The 13,180-nt window shown below is 35.9% G+C and overlaps 2 protein-coding genes across 2 annotated transcripts in view; one reads left to right on the forward strand and one right to left on the reverse strand.

Moving 5' to 3' along the window:
* The window catches only part of rftn2 (raftlin family member 2), a 50,709-nt gene extending 46,367 nt beyond the window's left edge, over nt 1-4,342 (forward strand). Inside the window, exon 10 of the mRNA XM_062962789.1 lies at nt 2,678-4,342. Within this exon, the coding sequence (XP_062818859.1) occupies nt 2,678-2,929 (252 nt within the window). The 3' untranslated portion in view covers nt 2,930-4,342. The remainder of the gene's footprint in view (nt 1-2,677) is intronic.
* Nucleotides 4,343-5,005: 663 nt separating this feature from the next.
* Nucleotides 5,006-13,180, reverse strand: part of LOC100558629 (MOB-like protein phocein) — a 41,551-nt gene continuing 33,376 nt past the window's right edge. The window contains exons 2-8 of the mRNA XM_003226993.4: nt 12,857-12,919; nt 12,249-12,349; nt 10,503-10,545; nt 10,242-10,328; nt 9,000-9,079; nt 8,684-8,795; nt 5,006-7,360 (exon numbers count right to left, since the gene is read on the reverse strand). Of these exons, the coding sequence (XP_003227041.1) occupies nt 7,229-7,360; nt 8,684-8,795; nt 9,000-9,079; nt 10,242-10,328; nt 10,503-10,545; nt 12,249-12,349; nt 12,857-12,919 (618 nt within the window). The 3' untranslated portion in view covers nt 5,006-7,228. The remainder of the gene's footprint in view (nt 7,361-8,683; nt 8,796-8,999; nt 9,080-10,241; nt 10,329-10,502; nt 10,546-12,248; nt 12,350-12,856; nt 12,920-13,180) is intronic.

Genomic DNA, 13,180 nt, shown 5'->3' on the forward strand with positions numbered 1-13,180 from the left:
GCTTTAACGTCTGGTCTCTGGGTGCCTTCTTACCTATCCAGTCTACTTTGTAAGCTTATCTGGACAGTTTTCTTTTTTAATCTTATTTTTCAGTCATTTCCAAATATTTTTTCCAAAGGGTATGATGGGGAAAGGGGGAACGATAGGGTACTTGTGTTTGTGTTAGTAAATTAAATCTTAGCAAATATCTAGTAAATCATTGCGGGGGAGGGGGGGAGTGGTATAGAGGGAAAGAGGAAAAGTATTATATAACATTTTATTTTGTTACATCCAATTCTTAGTCTCTATTACCCTAACATCCATTACTTGAAATACTAAAGTTTTGAAAAGTTCGATATATCCTCTATATTGAAGAAAGATATATTTTATCCTCAGCATTTAAACCTTCTTCTTGGGCTTTCTGTTTTGTTTCACTTTTTCTTCTCTTATTTTTCCTCCTTAATGCCTTCTTGCCTATCCAGTCTTTTGTCAGGTTGTCTGTATGGTTTATTTTAAATCTCTTTAGGTCTTATCAACTTCATCTTTGCTGATTTAGTTGCTTCTTTGAAAGAATTTCAGTGCTGTGTGATACTTAATGGGAAGCAGTGTTGGGGGAGAACAGGACCATTCCAGCCTACCTCCTCTTACCTGTTCAGGGCTTGTTGGACCAGGCTTTACCTCAGGTTACTTGCAATCTCATCAAAAAGACCAGACAAAGTGGTCTTTTTGCCGCCAGACAGAGGAGGCAGTGGGGCGAATCTGTCACCCCGTGCACCTCTCCCTTGCAGCGACGCTTTTCACAGCACATGTGAGAAGTGTTGCCTTCCTGGTGAGGACCCGTGCTGGTTCCATTGGAGCCAGCACAAACTGGTCAAGCTCCCATGTTGTGGGGAAAACGACTAAGGACAGGGTGGAAGCATCCTAAGATGCTAAAATTACCCTGTCTGATGAGCCCCCACCCCCAAAGAAGCCACACAGAAGCTGGGAGCCACATGGGTTCCATAATGGGGTTGCCCCTTGCCAAGGTGCACCTGGGAAGGCTCCATTGCAAAATGGGGAAGGTGTGGCCTTGTTACCTCCAATCTTACTCGTTATGTGTTTTCCTGTACCTTTATTTGTCATTCAAGCACACAATATTGAACTGCTTTGGAACTGGGCATTCAGAGCTTCAAAAACGTATACTTACTGGATGTCAGTAATTAAGATCTCTTACATTCTAAAAAGGCTACACAAATCAATTGCATTAATTACCCTGAAAAACTTTGATGTAATTTTCAGGCCTCGCAGCATGTAGGTGAGGTACATCAACTAGCTGTACTTTCTGGCTGATACCTCCTACACACTAATCCAGGATCTGGAGGTTTTCAGTTACAATAAAAAAGAGACTCCAGAAAGCCAAACCGTATGCTTCTGTATATAACTGTCTGTACGAGTTGAACAGATGGGCATAGATGGCTCCACTCTGACATGTTTGAAGCATTAATCAGTCTGTTTGGATCCATATGCAGCAGTTCTTGGACTATATTTGTCTACACCTGCCATTTTAGCTGTCCAGAACACCTTATTGGGAAGACATGGGGCCTTAATCAAATTTCCTTAAAATGATATCTACAAATTATGGCACTCATTTAAAAACCATTATTTTTAGTATAATCTTAACTATCATAAATAATATATTATTAGGGCAAAAAGGAGGTGGGATTTAATTGTAAGATTTCATTGAAATGATCCTAATAAATTATGCTGCTCATTTAAAAAAAACTAAAAAAAATTGGTTTTAGCATAGAGATTATCTCGAGTGACCATCATAAATAACATGTCATTATTAGGGCAAAAGGAGATATAATAATTCATCTACATAAACAAGAAACATAGGACCCTGATGTTCAGAAAAAGTGGGTACCATAACTCTAAGGCTTGTATTGCAGTACAAAACATTTGATTACTAATAGGGATCTGTATGCCTATATTGCCTTAAAACATGCCCATCAATGACAGTTTAATTTATATTCCTGACTGAGAATGGCCTTAGAGAATAGTTATTCTGAATATGTAATATTTTAGGTCGAATACTCTAGCACAAAAATAGGCTTTCAAGCCAAACCTTATCCGATCAGGAGCCTTCCTGATCTTTTGAGCTATAAATATCATCACCCACTCTCTACTGGCCATGCTGGCTGGGTCTAATGGGAGTTGTAGTCTAAAACACACAGAAATCATTAGGTTGGTTCTCCTTTAATGAGACATACTTAAAAGACCCTTTAGTGCAAAAAGTGAGCACGTACCCTTGTGCTGAAGCGCAGGGTTCAATGCTTGTTGAATCAGTTGTTGATCTCTGTGACAATGTAAGAGTACTGTACAAAGTTATTCCTTGGCAGAGTCCCCCTCCAGCTTACTTACTCAGCATTGAAAGGCTTTTCAGCCTCCTGGGAACTTGGCTCTGTTCTGTGCTAGCCGCACATAATTAAGAAGATGGGGAAGAAAAACGGCATGCCAGGTTTGGATCTGAATGTAACTTCACACAATATACATGAATGTTCTTATTGGTGCAAAGGATGCCAATAAGCCTATAGGATCAGACAGAAAAATCTACAAACCTACAAACTCTTTATGCTTACCGCTGAATCTCTAGCTCACGTTTCATCAAGTTCTTGTCCCTGTGAGCTTGTTCTAATTCAAAGTGTCATTTATATTTCAGAGGAGAACTAACAGACAAGTGAGAGAAGAAAAAGGCAAAGTTTCAAACAGAAGTGTTGGATTAGACACTGCTACTTCACCACCTGCACAAAACCTACACCCTACAGATGAGTTTCATCTGTCATCACCTACACAATGCTGGGATAAGGATGGAAGCTTCCCTGGATTCAGCAGAAGTGATGACATGCTGAAGGAACTGGATGATGGGCAGTTTGATCAAGAAGATGGGGTCACTCAGGTTACTTGCATGTGACCAGGCACTGGATTAGGACCTGTATATATTATTTCCAGAATGTAAAAAAAAATAGATTCACTTTTTATATGAATTGGTGGTTTGGGAAAAGCTTGTACTTCTCCTTTACCAACTCAGCATTTACAGTCCTAGTGAGAATCCATTTATGTAATGTCTAACAAAGAGTTCATAATTTTATTGTTCCTAAGGCAGAGCTATGAGACGCTGATGATGATCTCAGCAGGTATCCTTAACAACTGGACAGGAAATAACTGCAGGTGGGATATTGGCTTCTGCTCTCTGACAAACATAACACTTACTCCAAAGTATGGAAATGAAATAAAGTAGTGTTTTAATGGACTATTTTAAATTTCCTAAGGTTTAAGAACAAAAGTTGTACATAAAGAACTAGGCATCTTTCTCAAGTCTCTAGTTTGAACTCGCACTGTACTTTAGTCCAGAACCCAATAATATAAAATTGGTACTTAAAAGCCATAAGCCATTTAACTGTTAGGCCACATCCTCTCTCTTTGGGTCTAAAGATCATGAACAAATTTCAGTCTGACACTTTAAATTCACATTCTGTGAATCATATGGACTTGTCTGAAACTTCAAGTTACTCAAGATGTTAACTGTAAACTTGTATATCGTGTACAGATTTCTTTTTAAAATGCGAATGACTTCAGCTGATATGGGGATAATTCTTGAGATCAGAGTTACCACACAAGAAATGTAACCCATGTGATATATTTTTTTAGTGCAAATGGTACTTGCAGAGAAGAGTGCTTCAACATCACAGAAAAAGTTACACCTCTTAATGAATGCTTCAGTTCATTGCCAATCCTCCGTCTATTTAATGCTATTTGCATTTTTTTTTAAACGTCACTGCATATTAACTCTGTCCCAGGCTACTGGCCTCTTCAAGCTTACTATTATTTAGTTTAATGGTCCACGTGTTTAAAAAACCCTTAAGTTCCTACTATTCTTTACCATGGAAACTGGCTACAGCTCTGCCATCTGATGCTTGGTGTCAATAGCACTTCTGCTGATTTAAGGAGGAAAGCGTAATCAAGATTTCCAATAGCTGCTACTATTAAGATATGGTTTCTCGAACCATTCCGCATCAATGTTTTAAAACAGAGCATCCCCTATTCTGATATACACACATTATACAAAGGAAGAAATATTTGCATGTATTTCTTCCTATATAAAAGCAATTCCCACTGTGTTCAAGGAAATTATTCCCAAATAAGATTACATTTTAATTCACAAATTGATGCTTAAAAACTCATAACTCAAAAAGAAACCAAGAAAATGGTAAAACTATATTCATTCTATGTCTGTATTAGTCAAAGGCCTTGAAAAACACCTAAATTGTTGAATAGTTATAAAACTAACAACATCAAAAACAGATTAAAAATGGCTTGAAATACACATTTGAGTACTGTTGTATTTAAATCGAAAAAGTGATGAAAAGCTTAATACTTTGGTTTGTTTTCAGTTTGCAATACAGTTGGCCCTTCATATTAACCAGTTGAAAATAATTTTGAAAGTCCAAAAAAATCAGACTTGATTGGCCATACTCCGAGCTTTATGCTGATGCACAGACATACCGTTCTGCAGCCTACTGCCATTTCACAGATCTTTCGACTCTTGATGTATAGTTTTCTTTATACTGTACTGAATATGAACATGGAAGATAAGCCAGAATACTGAACGGGAAAAGTATGAAATATCAGAAAACTTTTTTTTGCTTAATTAGGAACAAATTATTTAGAAATCAAGTATAATTTTCTCCAACACCCCCCCCCTCCCCAATTAAGTAGAAAGACTATTTTGGCAAACTTGTACTTCAGTGAAGTCTTGAGTGTTTAGATCTCCTACTTTATGATGCACACACCTCATCCTGATATCTTTTGTATAATTTTGGATCTCTGGGTATTTAAAGACATTCTTTACATCAAGTAAAACAGCTCATCTTTAGCATTCCTCAAGTCTGAAGAGATGTGTCACTCTCTCGGTTAAAGAATTGCGGAGGGAGAAGATATTTTTTTTAAAAAATTCAAAATGAGAACCATTTAGCAAAATAGACTGGTATGGAAAAAGAAAAAGATTTAATTGCAACCTCTACTTTTTACAATGTAATTCAAAGACAAACATAGCTCGGTTTCCCTATAATGCAGAATGCAAGTTAAAACCTTCAATATAGTTACCATACAAAGTCAATAGTTCACTTAATTCTCACTGAAGTTCCATAGTATCAGGCAGGCACATGTGCACACACATTATCAGAGGTACTTGAGTCAACAGCATTAAGGAACATTAGAAGCAGTAGCCTATTTAGGTTATTGACTTAACTTTTGCCATATAAAGTCAAGTTTACAGTGCAGCATGAATGGAATTATTTAAGAACAACTGTTTCAGAGGCATCTACTATTACAAGGAGACATGTTAAGATTTTCTTGCAGCCTCAAACACCACACAATTTCATAGAAATGCTATATGACACCATTCATATTCTGACTGAAGCAAGCAGTCAATCCTGACATTGCCAAATATATCCTGGTACCTCCCGAAATGAAACTTCTCAGCTAAAAGCTTTGAGATTTCATTCAGATCGATGTTGCCCAATGTAGGCCTCACTTACATGTAGGCATCATGACATAACTGCTGTTGCTAAAACCCCTCTGATATCATGACCCTGTTAACCTTCAAAACCATTTTAAAATACACAATAAGAAGCAAGAACTGTGTCAACCCACTGAAGAATGTCCAGCCCAGTTCTCCATAGTTGTGCCACAGGCCTTTCAACTACAGTAGGGCTTGTGCCAAAACCCACCGAAGATCCTGTTTCTATCTCATTTTTGGATTCCCTTTATATCAATCTTGCTATGAGATGAGTCAAATTTGCCATGGTTTTGTTTTCTTTTGTTTTCTGCAATTAAGGCAGGTCTAATGTGTATTTTGAAAGAAAACGATGAATATTAGGAAATAACTTTCAGCTTCATTTCCGCTTAAACGAGTCACCGCCAAAATGAAGCATATATTAAATAAAGCTTGCTTGGCCACATAAAAAGCCAATTTCTGAAAGAAAGGGGGTCCTAGTTTGTGTCTTCAATGGGAAAGGACCATATGCCAAAAGTTAAAATCTCATCAAGTTTGCTCTAACAACAGTGCTAGTGCTTGTAGATATCTGCATTCACATACATCCAGCATAACAAAGCCTTCCATAGTTGTTTTTTTAAAAAATATTTAGTTCTACAGCATTCAAAATAGTTCAAACTCCATTAATTAGTCCTCGTGGAACCTTAGCTCTAATGCAAACCTGAAAATTCTATTTAACAAACATACACTTAGATTTCGGGAAGTATGGGTTGTGGTCAATTATTGAAACATAAAAGCTGATATTATTTGGATGGAAGAAAGGTAGGAACTAGCTAGTACAGACAGTTAAGATCCAACATTTCTAGTACATGGAATCCTTTTGCTACAAGATTATTTTGGCACGCTCTGCTGTAGTGTAACATATTAATGTTTAATGCGAGGTATAATCTGTAAGCAATTACTATAAATATGCACAAGGTATAAGCCACAGAGTACTTAACTGTAGGCAAGAGGAAATGCACAAGGTCTTTATCCATTAGTGAGGAGTGCAGATACAGAAAATATGGAGGGGAATCTTTGCCTAGAAGTGACTGAACACATGACCTGTTGTGATACATAAGAAAGCCTCCACTGATACAGAAAGGCAAGTCCAGAAAGAAACAGGGCTCCAGAATACATTATGGCAGCATAATAAAAATTATCCTTTTGGTATTAATACAGTAATAATGAGTATTTGGATACACACATATTACCATAGTTTACTACATTATATGCGCACACCCAAAAGCAAAACTTGGAGAATAAAATAATGGGGCTTTCTACAAAATATAACAAAAGCTAGAAGTAAATGGATTTGCAAGTTTATAAACATAAAGTTCCAGCTTCATTAGTACAAGAAGCTTTAGGTTTAAACTGGACAAAGTTTGAAGATTGTGATCCAATGATTGTTTAGCAGCAATTTTACAGAACTGTAAATTCTTTTATTAACAGGCAGTATAAACAGATAATTCTAATTGTATTTAAAAACCATGAGTGCCACACTGAAGAATATACAGCTCATGAATAACTTAAACCATATCCCATATTAAGAGGCAACGCACACAGCATACAAAAAGTATTCTAAACAAAGCTCTAAAGATACATGATTGAATTTTCTAAAATGGTATATACAGTACATAATGTTAATTATGTGTTCATATCAGTCCACGATACTCATCATGCTTCACTCTCCCCAGAAACTGAATTCTGTACCTCCTCTTCTAAAATTGGTACGATCAGGTTATCCTTGGACATTAAGTTGTATTTCATCACAAACTTAGTAAATCGGTGACACAAGAAGGTTTCGTTCTAAGACCACAGAGAGAATTGCACAGATTAACACATGCACAATTATTGAAAGTTATTCAGGATCACTTTAAGTCATAATTTTCTATATAGAGCTCTCTATGTAAGGAACAAACTGTAGTACACTATAAATGCCCAATAATTTGCCTTTCTAACTCAAAAAAGTATGGTAGGCTAGCATGGATAAGCAGCCCAAAGAACTTTAGTAGAGCTGGGCATGTAGAAAAACAAATAGCAAAGTTTTAGACACAATTACATATAGACAGTTAAAGACCTTTGTCATCTTCTTATCTAAGTAATTGCTTATGCCTAAATGCAATTGCTGACCCCAGCTAATTTGCCAAATAGTAAGTCATTTACTAAATCCCATTTATTCAACAGGTCAGCTCTAAACTGGGACTGGTAACCAGATTTAGACTTAGTACATTAATACACTGGATGACTTATGTACAAGCTAGCTAATGAACAGCGTAGTGAAAATGTATATGATCCCAAGGTCAAGGCATACTTCATCAAGCACAATTAGGGAGGATATGCTTTCAAATCTCAGGTCCCACTGCCTATCTCAGATCTAGCCTTCATATATCATGCATATGATAAAAGGTCATAACTGACTCCTCTTCATATATTCTTGTTGTAATTAGTGCACAAATATCATGTGCCATACCATATATATTACAAATAACATTAAGTACGTATATATTTTAGACTTCAATCAATTCCTGTTTTGTGGAGACAAACAGAATCTAGCCATGTCTCTAAAAATCACTTTACAAGTGGATTTTGGAGGCAAAACCACAGTTTTATAAAAGCGAAAAACACTATTCAGCCAACTGCGATATGGTCTCAATTACAATGCCCCATTAGCAGAACAATCCCAAACATCTGTACCTAGGAGTAAAATCCACCCTGTTTAATAACACTATCTAACATGATTTTTGTTCCTGGGTTATAAATGTCATTTCCTACTTGGTTCTATCACAAAAACATGGAAAAAAATTATTAAACTGCAAAATTAAACAGAAAATAAGACTTTCAAACCAGGAACAGTACATTTTAATCTGATTTATAATGTACTGTAGTTTTTATATGTGTGTGTTTTATTGTAAGCCACCCTGAGTCCCCTGTTGGGTGAGAAGGGTGGGATATAAATGTTGTAATAAATAATAAATAAATATTTTTTTCAAATTTTGTTGCATAGTGTAATGCTCATTCTCAAAAGCTTTTACTGCAAGACAATTTTAGCAGCAAGTCCCATTAAATTCAATTGATCTTGGTTCCAGGTAAGAAGTCACAGAACTGTAGCCATAGTATCAGGGTACTTACTTCATATTCATCAAATATTTGACGGTGATGAAAATACGCATGTGAAAATATTCTATAAATCCTACGACAGACCGATCCTAGTTTGGCTACAGACGATTCCTTTATGCTAACTCTGAAAATAGAAAAAGTAAACATTACAGATGGACCTGACTTATTGTTACTGTGTGAAATGTTTAAGCATGCACAATAGGTAACATAATTAATTACGATTATGGAAAGAATCATTTACAGTGAGAATTTATTCACCAATCTAAGCATTCCTTGAGAACCAAGTACACATATTTCAAAATCCAAGAAGATTTCACTAGGGGTTTACCTGCTTGGAAAATATTTATTGCTATTCAGAAGACATGCAGCTCCATCCAGTGTGTGTCTAGTGTAGTCAATGGCAGGACACTAAAAACAGAAGGCAGGCAAATGTGGTATTAGACTATCAACAATGGACTGTATGTAACAATAATTTTCCTTGTTGACTGACATGGAAGATTTAGCCAAGTGAAATATGAACATTGTCTTTTAAATGGCACATCAGTTTCAAGTTCCAGAACAAAAACTATTTCAAACATGCACAGCTGACTTACACCTCACTCCTAAACAAACATTCTTGGAAGAAAGTGTTGTTGATTTCACAAAAAATATGTCTCAATATGAACTAAACTTTCTCTTGTGGCAAAAGAAGCCAAACTTGGACCAGCAATACTCAATTTAATTTAGTTTAATAATAGTTTTTAGCAAGATGGGCGCAACCAATGTTCTAGATCTGCAGAACCAGAGACTGATGTGTTATCACTGAATGGTTAAAGCTAAATAGTCCTATTGATTTTCAAAAGTTCTCAGTCACAGTTGCTCAAGTCTCATAAGTCATCTTTACAAATTTACTTTTGATGTTGTTTCAGAGAACCTATGCCTGACTGTCTTGGCTCTCTTGTCTTCAGTGTGGTCTGTCTTGTCCCCTATGTGTATCTCAATCTATTTTTATGGAGAAGAGGTGGGAAGGTATTAGGATGACTTGAGCAAGGAATGGCCTTACTAGCACTGTCAAGAGCACAACTTAACTAGCCCATGAAAGTGAATCATAAACATAAGACCACTGAAAACATGCACCAGACAGACCAAAAGCTCTTTATGAATGGTTTTTAATTATTCCATGCAAAAATCTAACTTTAATGTCATCAAGTAAAGTCAAGAGCATTCTTCCCAAGCAATGTGGATCTCCAAGATGACGGTCAAGGATGACAAAAGTTATATTAAACCAAGACTGTCAAATTACTGCTATGCTACCTTTTTCACAATGCTGCCATGAGATGAAGTAAGAACTCAGTTCAAAGGTGCGCAATAACTCACAGCAGCAGGCAGATGCAACCATGAGTTGAGCCCTATACACATTCTCCAATGTGCACTTGTCACTGAACAGAGCCTCTCAGAGACAAGAAATAGAAAGAGGTAGATAGTAAGATCTGCTTATTTCTTTCTATACACAATAAATATGTCAAAGTAACAGTCTTAAAGCAAATGGAGGAAGTAATGCGATATCCCTTTTCCATGTTCCCCTACTTACTTCTTTGGGAGTTTTATGTGCTGCACAAAGAAAAATCCACTGTTCCGTTGCTGTCATTTGTGTGCATGTGTCTGGATGACATTCAGTCTGTTGAAAAAATTGTATAATACGTAGCAGTAAACATAAGAGCAAAAATAGTCTTCTTCAAATAGTTTTGTCTACTTACCTCCATGGTTAATATTTTTTAGCAATTTGTTTTTGTTTGTTTTGTTTGAGAATTTATTCTCAATTGTCAAAACATATATATCACAAAAATATTACCTGAAGTTTAACTGCCAGTCCATTAAGCTCAAGACAGAATTGCCTAAAATTTTAGAGGAAGAGGTTGTTAGACAAAGACTAAAGATGGTACAAATGGCTAAAATTATTTAATACAAAAGTAGTCAAAGTCATCACAGTGGTTAATAATAATACAAAATAATAATACCAAAAATTAAGAATCCTTCAATAAAGCATGTCACCATATTATAAGAACCCTCACAAGATTTAAGGAACTTGTGTATTAGTTCTAGGAACCTGTGTAAAAATTTAAAAATGTACATTCTATGCATGGAGATCACAAAAAATGATAATCCATATTTAGTGCTTCACGAAGCAGACATGATATTTTAGAAGCTTTTACTTCCTGTGCTTTCTCATGTACATGAGGCATTTATATCCCAGTAATATGTATCCCTGAACATGGCAGCCATCTACACATGGGCTACATAGGGAAGGCAACTTCAGTGTGTCAGGCCACAACCTTTCTGTTGAGCTAGTGAAATTTAGCAGCAAATCACACCAACAAATTTGGACAGAAAACCAAACAAATCCTTAAAACAAAAAGGATTGTTTTTTTTTAATTGCTACTCTAATTAGCAATACATAGCACATGGAGGGAGACTTGTCAGATATATGCGGTTTGCAAACACACCTAGACAATAGCCTCCCAAACTTTAACAGCACTGACACTCTTGAAGGCTTCTTGTGAAGGCTCTTGAACTTTGAAAACATCCTTAAGAAAAAAGTTAAAATGGCTTTTAATTCGGGCAATCTGGACTACAACATAGGAAATGAAAGGCAAACATTATCAAAAAATACTAATCCTGAGATTGAGAACACACTGATTCCAACATTTAGAATTGGGGTGAAGTAGATACAGTATTCCCTCACTTATCGTGGGGGTTACGTTCCAGGACCACCCACAATAAGTGAAAATCTGTGAAGTAGGGACACCATATATATTTTAATATTTATACATTATTTTAGTAGTTATACACTATTTTAAGTCTTTATCAACCAATCGTGTGTTGATAAATCGCCTCCTTCTCCCGTTGGCTGCTTGGGCTCCTTTTTCTCCCTTTGGCTTCTCCTTCCTCCCTTCCTTAGGCTGTACATTGTAATTTTTTATGATTGATAATAGTCTTTTAGAGTTTATTGAAAAACTGCGAAACAGCAAATCCGCGAAAAGCAAACCTCGTAGTAGTGAGGGAACAGCTGAGATAAAATATAGTCGTTTCTATATAATCCAGCTGTATACTAAATATAATACAGTATGTCTTTTAAAAATGAACTTTGAAAGAGTGACTTTGGTGATTGCAATAAAAATACATTTCTACTACCAGGTTTTGATTATTATTTGTGCAGTTAATAGCATCCGATAAAGACTGCCCAGCCCACCCAGACCCCTCAAACCTACAAGAGACAACGAGGAAGAAGGAATCATGACTGCAAGGGAAATGGAAAGAAAAATCTTCACCATCCCATTCAGATCATACATACGCTCAATCAAAAATGTAAGTTTAATTCAAATGTCGGGCATATTTTGCTTAACATCCCCTCCTCCTTAACAACACATATTCAATTTCTGGATAAGTGTGGACTACTAGGAAGTGTTAGAGTTAAATATGTGCAATTTCCAAGTTCTTACAAAAATGATTTCTTTCCTCAACATACTTTTTACAAACACATTGATAAACAATTATTTATGAGAAATTACTTTTTTTTTCAGAGCCAGAACATAGTTACCTTAAATGTTCATATTTCCAAACACCTTCATCCTGTCCTTCTGGAGGTTCAAGAATCTTGTCAATGTTTGAGCAGTCTGCTCTTATGTTTTGTTGGATATACTAGAGAGAAAATGTTTAAATATATGATTATTTTTTCTGAATTAAAAACAACAAATTATCTTCATCACCATCATCACCCCCACTGCTACACCTAGCAGGCTCAAACCAGTACTAAATTTGTAACCAAAACTTCCCAATGCCATATCCTTAGCCATTACATTATAGTTCAGTCTCATGCTTGGCTTCCAATACTCCAAAATGGAAAAATGAATTATTCTTAATGTGAGTCTCACTCCTCACCCCTGCCAAAAAAAAAAGAATTTTAACTCTGTGATCTGAAGTCAATTACTCTGTAGCCAATTAAACAAATATAAATTGAAAACAGTGTGCAGTGTGGGACATCAATATTTCTCTGATATGATAATTACGGCATATTATACAAGCTGCTTACATACAAGAGGTAAAGTATATTTGAATCTGTACTAATACAGACAGCCTAGATAATTTTAATTACTAAATCCATATATACAAAACAGAAGAACACACATGAACTTAACTGAAATGTACCTGTTGAACTGCCAATGTACTGTCCATTTCTTCAAATGATTCATCAGGCCAATTATAAAAGTCCTAAGAAAACAAAAACAGTAACTTTAATCAATCAAGTTGAAAAAACCCAAGCTATCTTAAAAATATAAATTACTACAAAACTACTTCAGCTCCTTTGCATTAAAAGAGCTATAAGCAGCATCCTGGACTAAACAATATAACATTCTCTGTCGCCTGTCAGTTTCCATCCCATTCAAGTATCAGAAACATTCAGCTGCAGCAATATGGTTTTGTAAAACCGTATACTGTATGCTGGTTTTATATCTGTAAGCCGCCCCGAGT

This window comes from Anolis carolinensis, chromosome 1, assembly GCF_035594765.1.
Source record: "Anolis carolinensis isolate JA03-04 chromosome 1, rAnoCar3.1.pri, whole genome shotgun sequence".
NCBI classification, from domain to species: Eukaryota; Metazoa; Chordata; class Lepidosauria; order Squamata; family Dactyloidae; genus Anolis; species Anolis carolinensis.